This window comes from Ambystoma mexicanum, chromosome 4q (genome assembly GCF_040938575.1).
Source record: "Ambystoma mexicanum isolate Mex_15411 chromosome 4q, UKY_AmexF1_1, whole genome shotgun sequence".
In the NCBI taxonomy this organism is placed as follows: Eukaryota; Metazoa; Chordata; class Amphibia; order Caudata; family Ambystomatidae; genus Ambystoma; species Ambystoma mexicanum.
This window is the reverse complement of record NC_090928.1, coordinates 1,271,353,526-1,271,375,319: the sequence shown is the minus strand read 5'-3', so window position 1 is coordinate 1,271,375,319 and position 21,794 is coordinate 1,271,353,526. Positions and strand designations below refer to the sequence as shown.

Here is a 21,794-nt window from a genome sequence, read left to right as displayed (position 1 = left end):
CGCCCTACGCACATCTAGGGTGTGTAGTTTCACCTCAGCAGAGCTTTGGGGTTCTTGGAAGAAAGCCGGAAGCTCAATGGACTGGTTAACATGGAATTTAGAAATAAACTTAGGTGAAAACCTCGGGTGTGCTCGTAAAACCAGTTTATCTTTATGAACAGTAAAGAAAGGATCCTGCACTGACAGAGCCTGAATTTCACTGACCCTTCTTATCGATGTAATGGCTACTAAGAAGGCAGTTTTATATGTCAGGTGTTTCAGACTGCTTTTATGCATGGGTCCGAATGGGGGCCCATGAGTTTAGCCAGCACCACATTAAGGTCCCATTCTGGAGGTGGGTTAGAAATTGGAGGGTGGAGTCTCTTTACCCCTTGCATGAAGGCTTTAACCACTAGTACTTTCCACCACGATACCTTGTTATAGGAGGTGATGTATGCTGACAGAGCTGCCAGGTGTACCATTAGTGAATTAAATGCAAACCCTGCATCCAGCAGGTGGAGCATGTAGGTGACAATAGTGGAAGGAGTGCAATCAACTGGGCTGATTTGCCTAATCTGGCACCAGATAACAAATCTTTTCCATTTGCCGAAATACCAGTGCCTAGTGTTGGGCTTCCTAGATTCCTTTAGGATGTCCATGCACCTCTGTGGTAAGTTGAGGTGTCCAAACTCTATGACTTCAGGAGCCATGCTGCCAAGTTCATTGAGCTGGGTCGAGGATGCACGGTTTGACCTTGGTGCTAGGATAGTAGGTTGTACCAGCACTGGAGTCCGATTGGATCGCACGTTGCTAGCCTGCGCAGGTGTGGGAACCGCGGTTGTCTCGCCCACATGGGAGCAACTAGGATGAGAGTCATCGATTCCCTGTGCATCTTGTTGACCACCTTCCTCATCAGAGGAGTTGGTGGAAAAGCGTAAGCTAACATCCCTGACCAGTTCGTCCACAGGGCGTTCCCCTTGGAGCCTGGCTGGGGAAAACTGGATGCAAAGTTTGGGCATTGTCTGTTTTTGCTTGTGGCGAATAGGTCTATAGCGGGGAAACCCCACTGTGAGAAGATGTCTTCTACGACTTCTCTGTGCAGAGACCACTCGTGTTCTCTTGGGAGAGGATCTCTGCTCAAGGCGTCTGCTAGAGAATTGAGATCCCCTGGAACATGTGATGACGGGTAAATGTTCCATCACAGAGTCCCCCGATCCTCTTGCCACTGATGAGCGGTAGGAAGGACTTGAGAGCCAGCCAGATGGGCCTCAGCTCCAGCCAATGGATATGGGCCACCTGTTCCTTAAGGGACCAAACTCTGGACGCTGTGGTGTCCAGGGTAGCTCCCCAGCCCCTCAAGGAGGAGTATGTGGCGATGGTACCTGCGGTGCTGGCTGACCAAATGGTCTGCCTATTCTCCCGTTGCAGTCCGTGCTCCACCAGACCAGGCCCTGGTGGAGAAAGGGAGGAATGCTGATGAGATGCACTTGGGAAACCCACTCACGATTCCATGAGGCTGCGAAGTGCAGCTGCACTCTCCTCATTTCGAGCATTGTGTAAGGCACTGTCAGAAAAAGTGCTGCCATGATACCTGGAAGGCATGCTGGGGTCACCTCTCTGCTGAGAAAATAACTTGTAGCACTCTTGATGGCTACAATCATGTTCTCCGAGAGACACTCTCTCGGATCTTGTATCCCAGAAGAGACACAGGAACGCTAGGCTCTGCGCCGGCTCCATCTGCGATTTCTTGAGATTGACTGAGACCAAGTCGTGTAGCGTATTCATGAGGGCGGAGTAGGTGTGAGGACCGCCTCCGGTGATCTTGCCCTGACGAACCAGCTGTCTAGGTATGGATATACATGGTGATCTTGGGCCCTGAAAAGGGCTGCCACTGCATTCAAAAGCCTGGTAAAGACCCTGGGGGCTGAACTGAGGCCAAAGGGTAGAAACCCTGTCTTGGGAATGAAAGCCCATGATGCTGAACCTCAGGAAGGACCAAGGGGCTGCCAAAATGGGACGTGTAGGTATGCGTCCTTCAGATCCAGGGAGTACCTCAAGTCTCCCTTGCACTATGTCTCTGCAATAAATGCTGGGGTAACCATCTTGAACCCTTGAAGTGGAAGGGAAAGGTTCAGCACAACTCACAGGCTGGCCTGAGTCCTTCTGTATGGCCACTTTTCTGGAGTCGAAGCCCATGCCCCGCTGGGAGGCTGGGACTACTCCTGCCTGGCTCTGTACAGGCGAACAAATTTCCGCCAATAGAGTTGATGCCCGCATCTGCGGGAGCGGATGAGAGGAGGGTGGGATTGCGAGGGGGCAGTAGCCCATGGGCACTAGTGATGGGAATCAGGGTTCCGCGAACCCTGTGTGCCAATGCTGTGTTTGAAGGGCAATCCTGCCCTCCTCCCCCCCCCCCAAAAAACGGAGAAACGTGGCTCTGGGGGGGGAGCAGGGGTGGGGAGAGGCCCAGCCTTTTTTCCCCTTTGAGGCAGAAGCTGAGGGGGACAGAAAGAAGCCCATATTCCCTGCCTTGTGCTGTTTGAGGCGGTGATGACTCGGAGATCAGTCCGGCTGCATGGACCATCCTTGTTGGAAGCAGAACTCCTACCCCTTGTCGGTACGCTGGTGCGTTTGAAGGTCCTGGGCGTATACTTTGTGATGATAGATAAGGACTTCGAAGTCTGGGAACTGTTGTTCTTATCAAGTTCCTCCTCGGGGGTGGAATGAAAGAGGTTGCCAACCTCAAATGTAAGGTCCAATATGCTCCCCTGGACGTCCGGGTTGAACTTGGTAGCCCGTAGCCAGGTAGTCCTTCTCATGTCCGTGGCTATGCAGATGGCACAGCCTGAGGTGTCGATATGTGCCACCATGGACTCCATAATGTACGGGGCCACCATCCATGCTTCTGCTAGCCCCGCCTAGAAGCGTGCTTGACTGAGTACAGCAAGTTCTGGAAGGAAGTCCGCGATTTCCCGGCAAAGCCTCTGGTTAACAGCTGTAAGGATAGCGTCCGCCTTCGACTGAACGAGGTGCAGTGAGGCGTTGGAATAGATCTTCCTTCCAGATGCCTCAAAGATCTTCTCCTCCTTGCCTAGAAGAGCCAAGGACGAGGTGCTAAGGAAGACTGCGGCTTAGAGTAGATAGATGCTGCAGCACTCACCGAGGAGTGGTTGAGGGTGTGCGCAACAAGAGTGTATCCCGCTCCAATTGTCTGTACTTGGCGTCGCAACACCTGTTAGCAGGTTGCGCAGAATGGGGTTTAAGCCATCCCTTCTTTTGGCCTAGGCGACAACGTCCTTCTACATTGGGATCCCCGTTCTAGCCGCGGGACGTAGAGTGAGGACCTCGGGCAGGACCCCCGCCTCAGGTTGTGCATCCTTGGGTTGCGTTCATGGAATGCCCTGGCTGAAGATGGTGTGTCGGGGTCATCCTCATCGGTGTCCACCAGGGTGTCCGTCTAGTCTAGGTGTGGGGACCAGAGCCAGAGGCTGTTGTGGAGGATGGTGTGGAACCGCCTGAACTGTAGGAAGGAGGGAAGCCAAAATCGAAGGACCCGGCATGGGCAGCCTGAGGCGCTGGAGCCATAGGAGGAATGACTATAGGCGCTGGAGGATGAACTGGAGGCAACATGTCCCTGATCACATCCCGAAGGATGTAGCGCATCTGAGGGACCTAATCAGCGGGAGGACTTTCTCAAAAAAACCTGTCCTCGCAGGCTGGGGGGTGGCAGGTGGTATTGACAGAGTAGCAGGCAGTTGCTGGATCCGGTGCATACTCGGCCTTGCTGGTTGCGGGGGATATCTGCCCTGCAATGCTGAAGGATAAGCTGTAGGCCACGTACCTGGTGAAGACCAGACCCACCTGGACACTACCTGCTCTCCCAATGGCTCCCCCAATGGGAGGGTTGTCGGATGAGCTGCCATCTTGTCTGGCGCAGTGGCCATTTTGTCGAGCTGCATGCCATGTGCCTGAGTCGTGGTGCTTGGCTCGCTGGGCCCTGCCTCCTCCTGAACTCTTGGCAGTGGAGCTTGAGGCCTACCCTGCACCTCAGGGATAGGCCTGGTAGGCGTAGTGCCCTTGGCGGTGTTGCTGGTAGTGCTGTGTACAGGCACCCCCTCAGACACTTGTCAGTTAGTCGGGTGTAGCCCATCGGGTGGACACCCGGAAAAAGAATCCTGTAGTCTCTCAGCAGCATCTCCGGAAGGGTCTAGCGACCCCTCAGCCTGGCGGCCGGTAGCCGATTGAGCCTCGGTACCTGTGCCAGTGCGAGAACCTGAACAGTCCTTCCCGTTCGGAGGAGTCACCCTTGCAGGGTGCGATGGAAAAAAGCAGCCCTGACTTGTGTCTGACGAAGTTCTTCAAGTCCTCTGGAGGCGACTTCTCGAAGCGTTCGCTCCACCGTGCTAACCTGTTCTTTAGAGCTTGCGGTCTAAGCGCGTTGCACGCAGTGCAACCTTTCAAGCCGTGGTCAGGGCCAAGGCAGCGAGCGTGGGGGTTGAACGTTGGAAAGAGCCCATCGCAGGCTGGACTCTTGTTTAAGTCCAAGCACGTCGACATGCGGCGGGGCGCCAGAGGACAGCGTACCGATTAAAGATTAGCAGACAAAAAAAAGACAGTATCCAGGGAAGAGCGTGTGAAATTACAAAGCCGAAGCCAAACCCAGGAGCGCTGGTGAAATCGGTCCGTTCCCTTTGATGCACAAAAGAGGACTGAGGAATGGCGCCAGTGGGCGAAGTCAGTGGAGTGCAAGCTCCGAGGGCCGTGCCCCTAAATTTAAAGGGGAAGAAGAGATTTTCAGGTGAAAAGGGTTCTGGCTCCCGTCCCTAGCGAGGGACGCCCATGCAGTATGGAGAAGGGAGGGGACAGGACGTAGGAGTACACTTAGGAATATTTGATATTACACTTCAAAGGGCACTTCCCCTTGTGTGCTTGTTGGTGGTTACATTTGTATCAATGTTAGAAAGGGAAAAGACAATGTTGTTGTAATATCAGTTATTGCATACATATGCGGTTTTCGGCGGAGTATATGGTAATGCATTTACTCTGCAAACACAAAATAAAATCACTGTTGGAGAGAATTCTCATTTCTTTGCCAATTCCCTTCAACCTTAGAGACCCACAGCTCTTTTGCTGGACTTTAGGACTTAAATTTTTATCCTGGAATGAGCAAGACCTTTTTTCTCACTCTCTCATGTATTTTTGATCTGATTTGGACTCAGTTTTTTGTAGTCTGACAAAATCCACAGGCATCTACTTTTGTATGGTACACACAGCACCTTCAGTGCAGTGTCACAGAGAAGTCCTTTGGATTTCTCATAAGGTTTAAATACCTTCTCTTGGGTGAACTACTGTTCTCAAGAGTAGTAAAGTGAAATTTACTTTACTTACCCGTTTTTCCTATGTAGGACCAGTACACCCCATTTTATTTGGAAGTGCTGCGGGGGTTACTTAGTAGCCCCTTTTCCGACTTACTCATGAAACATTTTTTATGTTACCATCATGACTTTAAATGGCTGGTGGCAGTGGTTTAAATGTTCCTATCATTGTGCGTTTCTACCGCAGGCTGAATCCTCAGCTGCAGTAGTGCAACCATGGGTGCCCATTTTGTCGAAATGGCCCCGGTCTTCTTTTTTTGCCATTTCTTGCTTGTGAGGTCTTTCTTGGGTGTTTTACTCTAGGTAGCAAACCAGATTTACCCTTTTGTTCGCTTTGCATTTGGCGGGCTTCAGTACTGAAACCTGCCTATGGCTCCAGTACTGAAACCTGCCTATGGCTCCATTGTGTCTGGCAGGGCAGGAAACGAGGGAGGTTTGGTTACCTGAATGCACCCAGTGCGGATTGGCCGACTGTCCTTGAACGACAGCCACCCTGCTGTGTGAATGACAGCTAGGCTGTGCATGAATGGGAGAAGCCTACATAAAAGGCGAGGTTTCTTGGACTGAAGGCAAAGTCGACCACTGGATGAAACATCTGACAAAGGAATCGTGAAGAGATGCTTGCTGCACCTCCCTGGACCATTGAACTGCCCGGTGAAGCCCTGCTGCAGTGCTGAGAGCCCCGGAACAGACTACTACTTCTCTTGTGTTGGTGGGACCAACTAACCCAAAGACAAACTTTGCTGGCGGACCTTCCCTAACTGGCTGTACTTCTTTGCTGCAGAACTGAGTGTCAGATGTCGAGTGCATCGTATTTAAGCCAGACCAAGCTCCCGGAAGATTCTGAACACCCTCCCGAAGCAGGGCGATCCAAGCCCGAGTCACCTTACCAGAGTACTGGACTACAGAAGCAAGGGAAGCCCATCAAGTGTCCAACAACCACGGTGGTGCTATTTGCTGGTAGCTGAAACCGCAAAGTGCTGCTGATCTGAAAAGAGCCCATAACTGCCACCAACCTTCAAACTGCAGTGCAGGAGTCCTCCAGACGTTCTCCCTCTTGTCCCCATGACTGAGGCCCAGAAACCCAGGATCTGCAAGACTGCAACCAGAACAAAAGCCAGTCGGAGCCTCTTCTTTAAACCTAAGGTACTGTGCTGACTAAGGAGTACTTACCTCTTGTCTGTAGCTTGCATTATCTCACTTGAGACTTGCAGTAGCTGCTATTTTACAGAGCTTACCTTGTATTGCTGGGAAAGATCTACTCTAGACTTCATTGAGAGACTGAAAAGTGCTCACATGCTCGGAGAACCGGTTAACCTTTTTCCTTCCCTAACCTTTTCCTTATTCACAACCTCAGAATGTATTAAGTACCAAAAAAAGGTATATAAATGCCAATACTGCCTAGTAATTGAAGTCACCCCAGGGTGTAGGAAATGTATTGACAGCATCTCGAACGAGTATATACTTGCTTATTCTAAATCTGGAAAAGTGGTATGAGTTGTATTTTGATTGTTGCATATTGCCCTTTTAAAAAAAAGGATCATTTAAAACAGACCGTTAAATAATTATTTTACTAGAAAACCTGGAGTAGAAGTGTTATTTGGATACTTGTATGCATGGATTTCGATGCTACAGCTCTACAGCTCACATTCACCCCTCTTGTGATAGGTCTGGCTGCACAGTCAGTCTACCAACTTGTGTAGTATAGACCTATACCATAGGTGAGTTACTGAATACCAAGAGGACAAGACTGGTGTAGTCTCCCACGGGGTTACTGCATACAATGTTGCCTAACCGTCACTTAAAGGGAGGCCAATCGTTAGTTTAACATGAGCTTGATTCAAGGTTCTAGAGAGGGTTTCTTCACATATCAAGTCCTTTAAGTACCAAAACGCAACCCTAGCTAAAGGCAGTTCGGAGGGAGCCTGAAGTCTTGACAAGCAGCAAATTGTGAAGAGTTCCTATGGATTTCTTCAAGTCTCTCGTATTATTGAAGCAGCAAATGTAACAACTAACAAGGGAGACCTTTAAACAGACTTCAGAAAGGGACACACGCAACAGTTGGGTTGAGGAAAGAGGGGGTTGCCCTGGACACCTATGTGCACGCCAACGCTCTGGAGCAACTTCTTGGAATCAGGTAAGCAATAACTTCTTACCCACAGTACCTTAGGTTAGAAGAACATTTTTGTGCTGGACGCTCCGTGATGTTGCACCTCTGCATGCTTCCTCCAGATTACTTGATCTGATGACTGAAGGCAGGACAATGGACGGGTTCTCTTAGCAGCAGTCTCGAGAGAGAGGGCCTGTAGCACGACTTTCAGCAACTTCTTGGTTCATTCTGCAGTTTGGCACCTTTTCTGCAACACCAACAAAGAATACGGATCACCCGGCAATCTTCACTTCTTGCAGCCCCACACTCTGATGAGTTGGATCGGATCTTTGGAGTGTCCTTACGGTTTCAGCAAAGATTTGGACGGATTCAGCCTTTGCACGCTGATGCAATCAAAATGGGCAGCAGTTCTGAAAAGTCTGAGCACCTCTGGAAATGGCTTGTTTCAAAGTTCGTCTTGGGACTGGTTGCTCCCACCAGCCAAAGTGAAGGAGTCGTCCTCTTCGGAGCTCCTGTCGCACAGAAAACTGGGTTAGCAGTGGTCGTCTCACTGTGGTACAAAGGGTCTACAGGCTTTTCTGGTCATCTTCTGCGGTTACTTCAGCTTCCAGTGGTCGACTTGCTTTTCCCTGCAGAAGCCTCACCTTTTACACAGTTCCAGCAGACACTCCTCTGCAATCTCTCGCCATTTTACAGAAAGGGGTGATTGGACAGCCAACCCCCCTGTAGGAGCTGGACCCATTCAGGCACTCTGGTAGACAAAGGACAGGGGGGTGGGCAGTCCTCCCTCACTAACTGCACAGACACTGAAGCCTAGGTGGGGACGTGTCACACGTGACACACGTGACACACGTGACACGTCACACACACACACACACACACACACACACACTTGGGTGCCCTTATTGTGCACCACCTGTGGTACCAAAAAATACACAATAGTTGGTAGAACACGTCCACTGCCACCAGCCATAACTAGGTGATTGTCTACCTGACTAAAGAGTCACATGAGTAGAGAGAAGGGGGTTACTAGGTATCCCTTAGGCACTCCACTGAAGGTGGCATATGCGAAACTCAAATGTTTTGGGAGAGATACTAAGTAGCTCTCTATCCCTAACAACTGTAGTTACTTGGGGATATTAAAAGAATCTTAAAGGAGGACCCCAAGGGTCGACAGCAACACAGCCCATAAGGAGCTGTGTGCTGCAGTAGTAACACAGATGCCTTTAAGAGCTATGGAGCAGACAGACTCCATAGAACAGGTAGAATACCAAGAATACAGTTCCAAAAGACAGAGCCCACAAGAATGAATGAGTGGAAAAAGGCTCCACTCATTTAGGATTTAAAGAAAAAGTCTCAGAAGTCCAGCAAAAAAGTGCTGGGGGTCTCACTAGGAGAGGGGATGAAGCATAATGATAAATATTCAACAACCACCACAGTATGATCCCTAAGCATCTTCGAATTATTTGCTCACCTGTATTTAATCGACCTACACCTAGGTGACTCATTTCAGCTTGGACAGTAATAAACTGAGTACCTTTTTTGTTGTCAGTAGCCTATGCAACAATTTTTATCGCTCGCAGCCAGTGTGTCCTGATGGATTTTTAGAATATGGCCTGGGGGACAAATTTTAGGAGGCCACCCAAGTTATAGTGAACAGGGGACCTCTGAGAGGCTAGCCAAAACCCAATCAATAATAATAATAATAATTTGGCATTTATATAGCGCTACAAACACGTAGGTGTCTGAGCGCTGCTTAATAATACCCACGGTGTGTGGTGCTCATTTATCGACCTCAGAAGGATGAAAGGCTGAGTTTGGCCCCACCGGGATTCGAACCTGCGCTAGCAGGCTCTGCACGGCTGTCAAAGCGAGCGTTCTACTCGCTGTGCCACTTGACCAGCTTGCAATCAAGTAGGTGGAAGAGAAGTCAAGGCTTAGTCCCGGGAGTGTGCGAGTGGAGTTAGGGGGCATTCAATGAGTCTACACAATATAATACACAATAATTCAATTTAGACAGTCAGTTATAAAATACAGTTCTTTCTTTAGGCCTTAGAACACACTGAATAATGAAGCTAGCAGGTAGTAATACCATGAAATACTCTATGATACAAACATATACAATCACCAGTATGTTCGCTCGTTATGCTTCATCAAATAACTCAACCAAACAATGCAAGTAAGTAATGCAGATGCAGCAGTATAAAGGAAAGTAGTCACAAGTAGAATATTGTAACTTTAGAAGTTCAAACCCTAAGATGAATGGGGCCTTTTGCCCAACGTTGCAGGATCCAATACCATGCTTCTCATGGGTCTGAGCTCTCATTAAAAAGGATGCAATGGGCTAGTGGTGGTGATTATTTTCAAACAAATTAAAAGTTCAATTTTCTCAGTAGGTAAGTTCCAAACCCAAGGCTAACCCAGGGGCAGGATAGCTGACCCAGGCTTGACTAAAGGTAATGTAGGAAAGGCAGGGGGGGAAGGAACTTGATCCCAATGTTATCCCATGCAAAAGTGAGGCAGACCGGCACACTGATGCTTACTCACCCACCTGACTGCGACTGTCATTGTTGGATCGTCTGGGTATTGCTGGGGGCTGCAGCTTCTGCCTTTTCCCAGGGATCATGATATGTCGACTGGGGGACACTGGGAGCGCTGTCTTCTTTCCTTTGTGCCCAGTGGTCAACATTTCCAGCATTCTTCCGGTCCGTTGCAACTGCAAGATGCAATCATTGTCAGCAAAGAAATACAAAATCCAACGATGCAGACCTCTTCAGGACTCTTCACAGGATGGAGGAAGGTGGGCTACAGCAACGATCATTGTTTGCCGGTTATGACAGGTGCCCTTCCAGTCACTGTCACAGAAACGGCTCCTGGACAGGTTCCCTTCAAGATAGGAAGCTAGAATCCAGGGAGTGTGGCACAAACTGGCGACCACAAAAGTTTTGGATTAACTACAAACAGTGATGTTTCTGGCGAGGTAGCCCATGAGAGAGCTGGTCAGAAAGCTCTGAGGGCTGCATCCTTGAGGAGGAACAAGTATCTTACCTGTAACGGTTCTCCGGCATGGGTCTGGCATGGATTCACAGTCGTCAGGCTGGGAATCCTCAGTAAAGAAAAAAATCAGTTTCAGTTTAGTTTCTGAACTGTCTTTCTACTAATAACCAATCACTGGTCTCTGGGTCATACTGCCCCGAGCCAATGACTGTCCTCTCCCTAAGCCTCGCCCCTGGCAGCCATCCTCAGATTTGGTAGCACGTAAAGTGGCAGTAGGACCAAGAGAAGAGCCGCAAAGGGGTTGGAGGGAGGGTTCGCATGTGAATCCATGCCAGACCCATGCTGGAGAACAACAGTTACAGGTAAGTAACTTGTTCCTTCTCCAGCATGGGGTCTGGCATGGATGCACATGCTCATGAATACAAGAATACATAGCAGTACACACATGCACAACCACGGGCGGTGGCACGGCTCAACATTAAGCATTTCAATAACAACATTAAGCATATCTTACCTCCTCACCAGGCTCACCTTCAAGCGAACAGGTTGAGCAGCACGGCCTGGCCGACTCTGGACTCCTCCCTGGAATCCCGGTCGATGCAGTAGAATCTCGTGAAGGTATGTGTCGACCTCCACGTAGCAGCCCTGCAGATGTCCAGCAGGGGCACACCAGACAGGAACGCTGTGGTAGCAGCGATCGCTCCGGTATAATGGGCTCTCAGACAGCTGGGCACCGGTCGGTTTGCCAACCGGTGACAGGGCATGATGCAGCCAGAGAGCCATCTGGAAATGGAAGCCTTCGAGAGGGCCTTCCCTTGGTTCACAGGTCCAAAGTTCACAAACAGCTGTGATGTCTTCCGAAGACTCTTCGTGCGGTCCACGTAGAACTACACCCAGCGAGTGCAAGGTCCTCTCAGCCGGCGACAAAGACGACGGGAAGAAAACAGGTAACACCAAGGGCTCGTTGAGATGGAAGTCCGACGGCACCTTGGGCATGAAGGAGCAGTGCGTCCTCAGCACTACCCTTGTCTCGAGGAATGTCAGGTATGGAGGTTTACAGGAGAGGGCCTGGATCTCTCCCACTCGTCGTGCAGAGGTGATGGCCACAAGAAACGCTGTCTTCCACGATAGGAACTTCAGCGGTGCTGAGTGCAAGGGCTCGAATGGGGGACCCATGAGCCTGGTCAGCACCACGTTGAGATCCCATGCCGGGGCTGGGGCCTTCACCGACAGGAACGAGCGGAACAGTCCTTTCATGAACTCCTTCACCAGGCGGTGAGACCACAGCGACGACTGCCCTGGAGTTCTGGTGTAGCGGGAAACAGCTGCCAGGTGGATCTTGATGGAGGCATGTGCCAGCCCCGCCTTGGCCAGCAACAGCAAGTACGGCAGCACTTGAGGAGCCGTAATCCGTAGAGGATGGATCTTCTGTGCACGGCACCAGACAGAGAACCTCTTACACTTATGTCAATAGCACTTCAGAGTCGAGGACGCCCTGGCCTTTGGAAGTACCTCCTTGCAGTGTGCCGGGATATCGTAGCCTCCGAACTCTAGTGCTGCAGGAGCCAGGCCTGCAGGTTCAGCGATCCCGGGTCGTGGTGTAGGATGGCACCTCCTTCCGTGGCGAGATCTGCATCCGTCAGCAGTTTGACATGGGGGGGGGGGGGTTGGTTGTGCTGACAAGTCCAGAAGGTCCGGTAACCATATCTGCCTCGGCCACGCCAGTGCAACGAGGATCATTCTGCACTGGGATTGTCTGAGTTGATTGATGAGTCGCGAAAGCAACAGCAATGGTGGGAACGCGTACAGGAACAGGCCATCCCAGGGGAAGGAGAATGCATCGCCCATGCTCCCCGGCTGGGGAAACCTGCTGGCGAACCTCTGGCACTTGGTTTACGCCGCGGTCGCGAGCAGGTCAATCTGGGGACTGCCCCATTGTCAGAATAGGTCCACTTGATCCTGCCGAAGCTCCCACTCGTGGCAAGATCGTAGCTCCCTGCTGAGTGAGTCGGTGACAATGTTTTTCACTCCTGCCAGATGAAAAGGTACAAGGAACATCCCCTGGGCAACAGCCCAGTGCCACAGATCCTGCGCTTCCTTGGATAGGGCTGGGTATCTGGTGCCCCCCTGCTTCCGGATGTAGAACATCGTGGTGGTGTTGTCGGTGAAGACCGTACGACTTTGCCCTTGAGGGACGGAAGGAAAGACCTGAGGGCCCAGAACACGGCACGGAGCTCCAGGACGTTGATGTGCAGGGACCTCTCCTCCGGGAGCCAAAGGCCTCTTGCGTGAAAATCTCAGTGGATTTTGTCCTTTCATTACAAGAACATTGAACTAATGATGAACGTGATCAAGTTTGAATCTTAAGTACTTTCAATGATGTAGGATCAAATATGAAAGTATGCATCTTTCATATACAGAGTTGCCAGAGAGTCACCCTCTTTTGATTAAGTGAACAACCTCTTGTTATGTTGTCATGCTGTACCTCTGTGGCTTCACACATTTGTTTGAGTGAACACTGTCGGTTCGCTGGCAACCCCCTTTGTTGATAGGGTTTATCTGCTATCTGGCCCAAACATTTCATGGTTTAATTTTCTTTTTTGGCCTTTTCTAATACTTTGTCACATGCTTTTCCAAAAAATTATATTCTCTTCCACTGGCATGTCTAGGAGAGTGGCCTGTTTTTCAGGTCTAAACCCTGACCGTCACAGCCAAGCAGGTCTCTTAGTAACTGTTTCTTGAGCAATATGTCTGCCCGCAGCCTTCAGAAAAAAGGGCATTATTAATGACCGCATTTGCGGATTGTTTGCTTGTCTGCAGAAACTTAAGCATCAGGGATTTGAGTGATGGTGAGACTTCCATAACCAGGTCATCCATCAAGTCCCATTTTGCCTCGTTATAACTGGTCATAAGAGCATTATCAATGTGTGACTTATGCAGCAGACATTCCTACCTTTTCTCCCCATCGATAGATCTTCTCGTTCTCCTCATCTGGTGGAGAACCCATGCCAAAGGTGTCCCTGCCTCTTTCTGAGTGGTTTGATATGATAAGACATTTATAACACACCTGTACGCAACAAGACAAGGGAGGGAAGACGACAGCACAGACACGATCTTACTAGATCTTATGCGCTTAAACTTGATATTTTATATGCATTGTATCACCCACTGTAAGCAATCATTGTTTTTCTGTAATAGCCTGTGTCAGGCACTGTAACTAAGTTTCGAGTCCTCTTGTACTGCTGCGCCCAGATGCCCACGGGCTCGGAGCGCATTATCAAATAAACAAACAAACAAACAAACTAGGCCTTGTCTCATTCGGATCGTGCAAGTGCAAGAACGAGAAGTGAAAGAGGGAGGAGTGCAAGGGAGAGAACAGGGCAGCGCAGCTCTGAGTAGTGCAAGAAGAACAAGGGATACGGTTACAGCCCCCAAGTGTGTGGTTGACCCGGAGGCAGTGCAAGGGTGACTAATCAAGAAAGAGCCTGGTACCCAGTGAGACTCTGAGGGTAGCCAAGCAACCAGTCGGTACAGCAGACAGGTAGGTAGGTCAGCAGGGGAGAGAGAGAGCGAGAGAGAGGAGAGGAAAGTTTTGAGCTGCTTCTGGAACTTCAGTTGGTCCGGCTCATGTTTGAGAGCGGCAGGCTTGGAGGCCATTATAGAGGGAGGCACCTGCAGAGGAGAGAGATCTACCCCCCCATTCTCTGCCTGGATAAGTGTCTAACCCTTAGAGAGTTGGAGGGAGCTGAGAGAAGGGCTTGAGAAGGAAGGTATTTTGGAAGAAGAGTGGTGGATTCAGTGCAGGCCGGATCGGGGTTGAAAGCCAATACGGAAATGTTAGAGGGAGAAAAGACATAAGATTATTTTTCCAAAATAACCTTATGTCTTTTCTCCCCTGAACATTTCTGACTTGACCCCCGCCCCCGCCTCCATACCACCCCACTACTTAACTTGTGTGACTCGCTGTGTCCCTGCGATGCCCTTTCCCTTTTTGTTTTTGGGACCAGCTGTGGGGGACACCCCTGCAACTCCCACTCACAACATAGAGAGTACGGGGACGGGGAGAAGGCGGGGGGGGAGGGGGCCACCCCTGCAGCCCCCGCCATCGAATGGGGGATTTGGTCAAACATTTCGGCCGTTAGGTAATTTCAAATGGACGAAATTCTGCCAAATCTCCCATTCGGTCTATTATTCTCTGTTTTTTGGCCGATTCCATGCAGGCCCCGGTCCGAGAAAGCCTTGTGGACAATGCAAAGGGTCTTGAACTTGATCCTTGCAGCCAGTGGAGTGATTTTAGGGCTCGAGAGATACAGTCACTGGGCTTGAGACCAAGGATAAGTCTTGCAACAGATGCCTTTAAGAGTTATTGAGGGAAATGCACTCCATAGCACAGGTAAAATATAAAGAATACATTCCAAAAGACAGTGCCCATGAGAATGAATGAGTGGGAAAAGGCTCCACTCATTCAGGATTAAAGAAAAAGGTCCAGAAGTCCAACAAAAAGTGCTGTTGGTCTGACTGGGAGAGGGGATGAAGCATAACAATTATTAATCTCCCTAACACCTGTGGTGCTAAATACTGCTGAAGCTAAAAAGGAGTGAGTCTTATGGACAGAAGCAGGTTGTTCCTGTGGCAGTTAGACAGAAGAGGCCAAGAGCCAAAAGTCGTTAAAAAGAAAGAGTGCCTAGGCTACCTGAAGAGGTTGAAGAGTATTGTCTAAACCGGACAAACTAATTAAAAGTACTGAGCAGTAGTTATAGCAATTGAACTGTGGCGGTATTGAAAGTGAACCCCAATTTACAGGAGCAAACCTTCAATATTTTGGGGTACGCCCTGATCACGCTCAAACCAGAGTAAATACACCCCTCTAGGGAATTAAGGCCATGAGTAGCTTGCAAGAGAACACAGTTTAATCTTTACAGATCAGGAGGTTGGGGGAATGGCGTTGAGACTTTAAAACTACACAAAATATCATTTATACAGGTTTTCAACTATTGATTATTTGAACCTTATATTTTAAATACTAATCTTTATTTAGTGAACCTCCTCCCCCCTGGACTGTTGTAGTGCTTAGAAAACAGTTAACAGAAGTCTTGCCCAATTCTAAAGCGCTTGGGAAGAAAGAAAAGCACTAGGCTCCTTCCCAACAGTATATAAGGCTGTCTCTCTCACCACCAGAGAGAAAGGCGCAAGAATCCCTCTTACACAGGTTTAAACCTCTTTACGATACAAGGTTAACTGCTTTGGTAAGAGCTGGACTAACCAGTCTTCTTTTACAGACTGTTATGGTGGAATATACTGTCATATTTGTTACTTTTGTTGAGAAATTCTTCAATAAAATCTCTGTCCTCTTTTGGAGTCCCGTGTCTCTATTTTAAAAATCTGTGCAGCCTTTTTTAAAAAGGTTGTTATATCGAATCTGATCATCTGACGAGGGGGTGATCTTCCATTGTGCCCTACTGCCCTCTTCCTCGCCAGTTTAGCCCTCTAGGTTTACAATTTCTTCCTCTACTAGCAATGTAGGTTGGTTTGCTGTTTTAAGTGGCACAGTGTCTTCAGCAATTACAGGTTTGCTTTTAATGGGGTGCTTATCAAGAAACTCCATGAAGGAGGACATCTTGTCTATGGTTTTCTGAATTCTTTACTTTGTTCATGAGGTCATGAGGTTATGGGGGATTCAATTGGAAAAACCACGTCCTCCTCTCCATATTCACAGGGTTGTAAGGCAGCATTTCCTTTCAGGGCATCTAAGAAGGAGCCCTCCCCTTCAGTAAGGGTATAACTGATGAAAAGGTACCTTTTCTACACTCTTTTTACTTGATTGATTGATATTTTATTTCTATCGCGCTCGTACACAAGTGTTTCAGAGCGCGACAAGGCAAGGTAGGGGAACAGGGGAGAACAAAAACAGCGATCTTACTAGGCCCAGTGACATTGAAAATGCGCAAGTGCATGGGAGAGAGGGAGGGGAAAAGTGCATGGAAGGAGGGAGAACTGAAAAGTGCGAAGCAGAGGAGAAACAGATAAATAACAATAAATAATAAAGGCAACAAACAGTGGTAATGCAGCCAGCAATTTGCAAGTGCTAGGTTTAAGGCAGCAGACAGGGTAGGTCTGATAAGTGCAGGAAGAAAAGGGGGGGGGGGCTGTATGGGTACAGGTACAGATCCCAGTGCAAGGGATGGCCCGGAGGCAGTGCAGGAGGGTGGCAGGGTGAGCAGGTACCTGGGCCCGAAGGACAGAGGGTGGCCAGGTGCACAGTGCAAAGAGAGAACAGATCAGCAGGGGAGAGGGGGAGCGAAGGCAGAAGAAAAGAGGAAGGTCTTGAGGTGCTTCCGGAACCGGAGATGGTTCTCCTCAAGTTTTAGAGTGGCAGGGAGGCTGTTCCAGAGGGAGGCCCCAGCCGAAGACAGATCTACCCCCAGCTCGTTTCTTTGAAAAATGACTGACCCTGAGGGAGTTGGAGGAACGAAGAGCTTGAGCGGGGAGGGATAGCTGAAGGTATTTTGGACCCAGGCCCCAGAAAGCCTTGTGAACAATGCAGAGGGTTTTGAATTTAATCCTTGCATCCACTGGGAGCCATGGAGAGATTTCAGAGCTGGAGAGATACGATCCCAGGGCTTGAGGCCAAGGACAAATCTTGCAGTCCTGTTCTGGATTAGTTGCAGAGGGCGGAGAGTAGAGGCAGGTAGATTTAGAAAGAGGCTGTTACAATAGTCCAAGCTAGAGAGCACCAGAGCTTACGATACCATGAGCTTCTGGGGGAAGGAGAGGAAAGGCAGAGTACCTCTGATGAAGTGCAGTCTGAAATTTGACTTTTTAGAGACCTCAGAGATGTGGGCGGAGAAGGAAAGGGTAGAGTCAAAGATGACCCTGAGGTTCTTATCCTCACAGGTGGGGGTAGGAGGAGGGCCAAGGGAGGCCTGCCAGAGAGTGAGGGGAAAGAATAGTGAAGGTGTGCTGATGAGGAGGATCTCCGTCTTACTGGCATTCAGAAAAAGATCATTGGCGGACCACCAATCTTGAATGGCAGTTAGGCAATCAGAGATGAGAGGGAGAGGAGGTGGCAGAGGGCAGCCTGAAAATGAGTTGAGTGTCAGCGTAGCACTGGAAATTAGAGCAGAAAGTGGCAATGCAGTGGGCGAGAGTTGCCTGGTATTGGTTGAAAAGCCAGGGCGAGAGGTTAGACCCCTGGGGAACACCAAAGGTAGAGAGGAAGATAGATGAAAGGAAGGACCCAAGTTGGACCTGGGAGGGTCTATCTGAGAGGAAAGAGGTCAGAGAGGCCAGAGCCTGATCAGTGATACCAGGTTTTCACGGAGGCGGTTGAGCAGGATGGTAAGGTTGACCGTGTCGAAGGCAGAAGAGAGATCGAGGAGGATGACGACAGGGAATGTTAGAGTCAAGGTTGGAGAGCAGATCTTGGCACCGAAGATGTGTGTTTTGGGGCCTGTCTTTGGAACGTTAGACGAGTGGGAACCGCGCGAGCACTTTTGTTCCAATTTTAGTTTTGGAACAGGTATTATCTTTTGTATAAGTCACTGTGTTTAGACTTATTCAGTGATGAAACCTCAAACACTGGTTTGTCACCAAGGGTAGTCTGTATAGCTAGAGTCAATGCCTTGCCTTCGGGGCTGGGGAGTGGCTTAAGGGCATCCAACGGTTCCCCCAACAACTGTATACATCGCTATTGCTCTCAAAACCAACGCTGTCCTGATCAGCCTCAATCTTTTCCATTAATGCAGAACATTTGAGTGCTGGCTCAGCCTGCATCGAACAGCCCACTCAATGCTTCGTACAACTAAGTGTTTTGTTTTAAAGAGCTTACATGCTTCACGCCTCCCGATGGTCCTGTGGAAGGTAATATTGACTACCTTATATGTGTCCTTCCAGGGGAATATGAAGTTATGTGAGGAGCTCAAATTAAAATAAGTTTTCTCCATCGTTGAAGATGGAGGAGAGGGAGATTAGTTTAAATAAGGGGGAAATATAATGTGTAATATCTTTCCCCCACTCTGCCTATTGTAATGCGTTCAACGCCTGGAGTAGTAGTCATTGGCCATCGATCCACCAATTGCGAGATGCCGATCACCGGAGATATTTTTCCAGGTGCAGAGTCTTCGACTAATGGTATTCGGGGTCGAAGTAGACAATATTTATGAAATGTACTCTATATTAAGTGCTACGATATAACTATCACAAACTCCATATGTAGTGACCAACCCAGAGGTGGAGAAAAATCTTATGACGTCCATGCGTGAAGGATCCTGGGTACTGTAAACAGTAGGGCTCTTTGAGGTCGAAAAAAAGTAATGTAATACTCCAGACCAACCACTAGATGTCGGCCTTGGCAAAAGCATGCGATTCTAAGCCGATCCACAAGCTGCAGAAATGTATTCACACAAACATACTGTGAGGGTGTAGAAGAAGGAGACCGACAAGGAGGGGTCATCTTGTGGACTACACACTTTTACTAAAATCAATAAAGAAATCTCTCTCCCTACTTCTAAGGAGTTTGCCCTGACTCAACCTAGGAAAACTTTGGTGAGTTGTCAGAATGTCCATCAGAAAACCACTAATATTACCCTAACACAGTAAACTTATGTCTTTAACTAAAGTGATGCTCGCGTTTCCTTCACCAGGAGAAGGACTCCCTTCTCCTGGTTTCTTGCCTCCATCTTATAGAAGAAGTAACTCCTATTTTATACTACAAAGGACTAGAGGAATGACTCCCTTCTCCTGGGCCTGCTATAAAAGTTCTCCATGGTGGTCTTAAAGCACTCTTGCAGAAAACTAGGATTAGTCTCCAACTCTTTCCTGGAAATAGAAAAACTCATAGCCTTATTTGGTTTCCATTTACCACGTGGATGAGGGAGAAGGCTCCCGTTCCACTCTACTTGGGCAGCAGTATTGGGTAGATCACTGCAATGAGGGCGATGACTCCCAATGCTATCTGCTTGGTCATTGATGTTTGGCTGACCACTGATACGAGGGAGAGAAATCCTGAAGCGGCCTGGCTTCTTGGTTTGGCTTCGCAGACGTCTCTGCCCCCTTCGTCTCCCAGTTCTTCCCGTCATTCCAGTTACCTTGTTCTCTGTTGGGAAACAGCTTTGATTCTACCCAGGGTCAAAAGGTTCCTTCCTTTGCTATTTCCAACTCCTGCACAGCTCTTTGGCAGACTTCAGCTGGTGGTTTCCAGACCCCCCCCATGGTCCACCTTTCTGGGGTCGCACAACCACCTCGATTGCTTCTTCCTTCTGGCAAGTAGGCTCTCAGCCGGCTCTTGGGACGTTGTAGCAGCATCCTGTTCTTTGTGGCCTTTGCCGGGAGGAACAGCTTCTCTGTGTCTCCGATCCTCCAGTTTTGTTTCTCCCGGGAAGGACTTGTGTGCTGCTGGATTCTGCAATGAGAGCCCTCTAGTCCGTTCTTGCTTTCTATGTTATATTGTTGGCTCCGCCCTCGTGTAAAGTCACCAACAACTTGGAAAGTCTCTTTGGCACTCTTCATGCCTCCAGTGAGCCACCTTGTGGCAGTACTAGGCTGGTTTAGCATATGTCTTATGTTCTCCTACATCCAATTATGATCTACATTTGTCACAATCATAGCTTTACAACAAAACACGGTTCCACTATCAAAAGTGGGAGGAAAGGGTGCCCATGAGGGTAGGAGGTCTGTGACAGGGTTGTAGGAGTCTTTTCCCCGGGTAGACATCCTTATCCCCAGTAGAGGAGTCCTGAAATCCGAGAGCTGAAAAATGGGTCTCACAACAAACCAATATTTCAAGCCAACCAGAACAGTATCAGTGCATTCATAAAACAATCCATAAAGGTAGAGACAATATAAGCTTCAAACAGCTGCAGTGCCAGAGCCGCCAGGAGCTGAATGGATGACAATGTCAAAAAAGCCATAAAGCACCCAACTCCTGTCCTTTTATCCTCCTGGATTTTCTCTACATTAATGGGCGGGTGTGAGGAATTACTAAATGTGGACTTACCGCCAGGGATGCCTGCTGAACAAGGACTGAGGCAGAGTGCTCCTGCATGACGGCAAGCACAGCTCTCACACCGCCCTCTGTGGCAAAGAGCACCCTCCAATCGTGCTTCGACATCAGGCCATAGAGCAACTGTAGAACCATCACAACCACCATCTTCTCCTTCACCTGGTTGGTCAAAAGCTCCACTAGCATCTTCACAAGCTTATCCCTGTGAACATGGTTTGGTGATTAGTGTGGGGAAGTACAATCAGGTTCAAGTACTTTGATCATCGCTTTAGAAAACCTGTCACAAAAGCCAATCAGAAACCAACGTGCCCCTCCCAATACATGATGCCTTATGTGTACAACTCTCCCCTCATGCTGCTCACTCACACACAGCCCTACAAATAAGGAGTGTATTGGGAACTTTTACTCCCTAAAAATAGGCAAATCCTCCTGAGTAAAAATAATCCCACCAAAATTCGGAAACAGACAGAAACTTGTGCCGCTGCTTTCACCCACACAGCTCAATGGATGTGTTTAGACCAGTGGTGCATGTAGTACCACAAGAAGAAACTACTATTACTGCCTGATCAGAAGAAGTAAACATATATATCTTTTAATGTACATGACTAACTAGATGCAAAGAAATAAATATTACAATAACATTTCCGTTTCCAGTTAAAACATATTTTGACTTGTTTATAAAATACTCCCATTGAGAATTGGATTTACATTTTTTCTTCCCAAAAAATCATTTTACCCCAACTTTAAAAATTAGGGAGTAAAATACTCTGACTTCCAAATCTTATCTGAAGCACTGCTTACACATCACCATCCTAATCATGCCACAAGTAAAATATCTTTAGACCCAACTCATCTGCTCAACATAAATTGTTTAGGATGAATTGGGTAGCCCTTCAGGACCCAAGTGCAGGGAGAGCTCCCATTTTTTTAATCATTTTTTTATATGGCTATAACACTGTTTTTAATCCCTTGCCCCAGAAACGGAAGGCTGGTATTTGGGTGATATTTTGACAGGTCATCAGAATCCAGGTGACTTTTCTGAGAAGCAATATATTGTTTATCATTTAAAGTGCACACATGCCAGAGTAGTCATCAAGGCGTTGAACAAGCTTTGGTAGATGGAAGAACCTGACATTCAAAAAAAGAAGAGGATTAATAACGAGAAAACATTCCATTCACACCTTTCTATTGAATCCACCATAAATCAGTGATAAAGTTCGATTCAACAGAAGATGGTTTTTCCTGCCTAATGGACGCTGGTCAGGATGTTTAGGATTGGTTTAATTTAGAAAGAGAGATGCTGGTCTTGCAGAGTTCCCCACGGAACATTGCC

The 21,794-nt window shown here is 48.5% G+C and overlaps 1 protein-coding gene across 3 annotated transcripts in view; it reads right to left on the bottom strand.

Moving 5' to 3' along the window:
- LOC138468363 (cullin-9-like) overlaps positions 1-21,794 on the bottom strand; it is a 1,322,368-nt gene that overhangs the window by 1,082,646 nt on the left and 217,928 nt on the right. For all 3 annotated transcript variants that reach the window (XM_069608895.1, XM_069608893.1, XM_069608894.1), the window contains one exon: positions 20,456-20,663. In XM_069608895.1, the coding sequence (XP_069464996.1) occupies positions 20,456-20,663 (208 nt within the window). The remainder of the gene's footprint in view (positions 1-20,455; positions 20,664-21,794) is intronic.